Source organism: Lytechinus variegatus, chromosome 8 (genome assembly GCF_018143015.1).
Source record: "Lytechinus variegatus isolate NC3 chromosome 8, Lvar_3.0, whole genome shotgun sequence".
NCBI lineage: Eukaryota > Metazoa > Echinodermata > Echinoidea > Temnopleuroida > Toxopneustidae > Lytechinus > Lytechinus variegatus.
In genome coordinates, this window is record NC_054747.1 from 7,400,778 (window position 1) to 7,404,405 (window position 3,628).

The window sequence follows — 3,628 nt, forward strand, 5'->3', positions numbered from 1 at the left end:
TAGCAACAGTGAGTACTGAGGGTGCGTACGGGAACTCCGGACGGGACAGAAGTCTCGGGAATCGCCCTCCGGTGTGACGTCATAGTGATGAGTCATCGACGTTCGGAATCTCCACTGACCGCGATACACAGTTTTCTTCAATGGGCCCCAACGAAATGATAACAGCTAAGGACTTTATATTATTCGAATTCAAATATCATTATGAATTTTTTCTTTGATTCTATGCCATATTATTCACAGATGTGAACGTGTTGAATTTAATTATAATTAAAGATATTTCATTTGATTTGTAATCCCAATCCATTTTCTTTTCGTGATTTGTTGTGTAAACAGTACATAGGCAATTATCTTTTCTCTAGAGTATTTTTGTCCTTTGCTTTTGCACTGGGCCTGTGACAAATGGGGGCATTTCCTTGGGATGAGAAAAAATAATTAATTGCAGTACTGTTCATAACAAATAGAATTTAAAGAATGGATTTGGAAAAGTTTATTGAATTCGGTAAAGTGTGTGGACTAGCGGGTAAAGAATTATTAGAATATGCTTGTAAAGAACGTGACAAGGTTCTCGAAGAAAAGCGTAGAAACGAACAGATAGAAAGAGATGAACGAAGACTTAGGAGGGAAGATGATCAAAGAAGGTTAGAAGAGGTAACGAAACAAAAGGAGTTAGATTTGAAGATAAGTGAAAGTAGGAAAGTTATTGGGACATCGTCTGAGGGTCTTAGTAAAATCCCCTGTATGCCAGCGTTCCGAGAAAAAACGGATGAACTAGATGCGTACATAGACCGTTTTGAACGGCATGCAACTTTGAGTAAATGGCCAAAGGATTGTTGGGCGTCTGCTTTAGGCAACTTGTTGACAGGTCCCGCCCTAGATGTATATTGTTCAATAAGCGCAGAGGAGGCAACCGATTACGATCTCCTTAAGAATATGCTATTGCAATACTTTGCTCTTACGAGTGAAGGAAATTGGAAACGCTTTCGTGAAGCGAAGAAAGGCGGAGAAGAATCTTATTACCAATATGCTAACCGTTTGATTCGTTACGTCACGCGCTGCATTGATTTGAGCGGCAAAGAAAAGACATTTGATGCGTTGTTGGATGTAATAGTTCGTGAACACATTTACGAGACCTCGGAGCGTTCATTGTCTGTATTTATGCGGGAGAGAAATCCTGAAAACATTCCAGCGCTAATTTTGCTAGCTGAGCAATATAGGAGTGCGCATGTGTCAGCTACAACTGACCTCGGTAGACGCGCACGCCGTGAGGAAAATGCTAGCAAATTGAGAGATGGTAAAAATAAGGACTGGAGCGACAAATGTCCTAATCCAAAAGCTTGCTATACTTGCGGTAAATCAGGTCATTTTATGGCTAGGTGTCCAAACAAAAAGAGCAGTAATTCGAGAGACGGGTCAGGCAAGTTAAGCTCGGATTCGCGTAAGCCAGCTGTGAACGCATGCGTAGTCGGCGTATGTCCGGATACGTCAACACCGCAAACGCAAGATGTTGGTCCCGATTCAGCTACGGTAAAGCTGCAGTGTGGTCATGAAATTCCGTTGCTTTATACGGCTTGCACAGTAGAATCAGATATGCCCACTTGTGATGGCAGTATAAATGGCAAGAAAATAACAGTTTTGCGCGATTCAGGTTGTAGTTGCGTGATTGTTCGTACGGATTTAGTGGAGAAGGCTCAGTTTACAGGAAAAACAAAGCTATGTATGCTAATTGACCGAACAATTAGACGGATGCTAGAGGCAAGGCTGTATATTAGTACCCCATATTTCCAAGGTAATGTGACAGCATTATGTGTTGATAACCCGTTGTATGATTTAGTCATCGGAAACATTACAGGTGCCAGGAAACCTGGAGATGAGGATCAGAACTGGATCTACACTGAGGCGAGTGACGGCGAGTCATCCATCAAGGAGGATAGATCTTCCTGTGACAGTGATCCTGATGACATAAAGGAGACACCTGTAAGAGAGCAGAGTACGCCCTCATCGTCGGAGACCACAGAAGATGATCTGTCAGGCGTTACTCAAGTACCAGACGAAAAGATACCGAATGATGTATCCCAGCCACACAGCCAGGATGATGTCATCATTCAGGAGCAACCAAGTGAGTTGATGAGTGAGTCAACTATCCATGAGGAGATGGAACAAGGAGCAGGAGTGGAGACTCGAGGGACGAAGAGACGAAAGGATCGGCCATTTATGAGTCTTGGGTCGGCGAAGCAGCAGGAGTGTACCGCTACCCGTGAAGATGTTATTGCAGCACAGAAGGCAGATGCAACGCTGAAGAAACTAAGAGATTTAGCAGAAAAGGGTGAGTCAAAGCTTGTAGGGAAGAATAGCGAAGTGAGATTTTACTTCAAGAATGGTCTTCTATTCCGTGAATACAAGTCACTAGGTAACACCCAGGGGAAGACGTTTACCCAACTGTTGGTACCCAAGCCGTTCAGATCTCAAGTTCTTCGACTAGCTCATGACTCTGCATTAGCTGGCCATCTGAAGACAAGGAAGACGATTGACAGGATCCTGACGCAATTCTTCTGGCCTGGACTACAATCCGATGTCAAGCGTTATTGTGCTTCTTGCGACGCATGTCAACGTACAATGCCTAAAGGACGGATTGGTAAGGTGCCACTTGTAATTCCCCCTTTGATAGATACTTGTTTCAAACGAATTGCAGTAGATTTGATAGGACCCCTAGATCCCATTACTGATAGAGGGAATAGGTATATCTTGACTGTGGTTGATCTAGCTACTCGCTACCCTGAGGCAGTAGCCCTACCTCGAATTGAAGCTGAGCGTGTGGCAGAGGCCCTAGTTGAAATATTTTCACGCTTAGGTGTACCTAATCAAATATTGTCTGATAATGGTACTCAGTTTGTTTCGGGAGTTATGAAAGAAGCTGCCCGATTGTTAGGAGTTAGCCAGTTTCACACTACTCCTTACCATCCAATGGCCAATGGAGCATGTGAACGGTTCAATGGGATCCTAAAGCAAATGTTGCGTAGGATGTGTCAGGAATGTCCTAAAGATTGGGATAGATACTTACCCGCGCTTCTGTTTGCGTATCGTGAGGTTCCACATGAGAGTCTTGGATACTCTCCATTTGAATTAATGTATGGGAGAACTGTTAGGGGACCCATGACTATTCTCAAGGAGTTATGGTCTACAGAAGTCCCAGAAGAAGAAGTCAAATCAATTTATCAGTATGTCATTGATTTGCAGGAACGACTAGAGTCGACTTGTGAGCTCGCTAGGAAGGAGCTTACGAAGGCTTCAACGAAGTACAAGACACACTTCGACGTTAAGGCGAAGGAGAGGAGATTTGAGTGTGGTGATTAAGTTCTTCGACTTCTACCAACTAGCAGCAATAAGCTACTCATGCATTGGAGAGGTCCTTATGAGGTCGTGAAGAGGATTGCTAGGAACAACTACAAGTTGATGGTGAATGGAAAAGAGAAGACTTATCACGCCAACCTACTGAAGAGGTATGTTGAGAGGGAGCATGAAGATGGTAGTCAAGAAGTTTCAGCCCCAGCTGATCAAGTTGCTGCTATCCATATTGTGGATGAGGGTGACGAGAGTGATGGTTCTGCGAGGATTATATTCCCAGCAGTTG

The 3,628-nt window shown here is 43.7% G+C and overlaps 1 protein-coding gene across 1 annotated transcript; it reads left to right on the forward strand.

Moving 5' to 3' along the window:
• The first annotated feature begins 471 nt into the window (after positions 1-471).
• On the forward strand, positions 472-3,339 carry LOC121420608. Its single transcript, XM_041615271.1, has 2 exons — positions 472-2,632; positions 3,235-3,339. Exons 1-2 carry the CDS (start codon positions 472-474, stop codon positions 3,255-3,257), a joined length of 2,184 nt encoding a protein of 727 aa, XP_041471205.1. The 3' UTR covers positions 3,258-3,339.
• The last annotated feature ends 289 nt before the right edge of the window (positions 3,340-3,628 follow it).

Bases quoted from the DNA above. Each gene is read 5' to 3' on its own strand.
- LOC121420608 (XM_041615271.1), top strand. From the start codon at position 472: ATGGATTTGGAAAAGTTTATTGAATTCGGTAAAGTGTGTGGACTAGCG. The intron at 2,633-3,234 runs GTAAGGTGCCAC...ATTGATTTGCAG, and splicing joins AATGCCTAAAGGACGGATTG to GAACGACTAGAGTCGACTTG.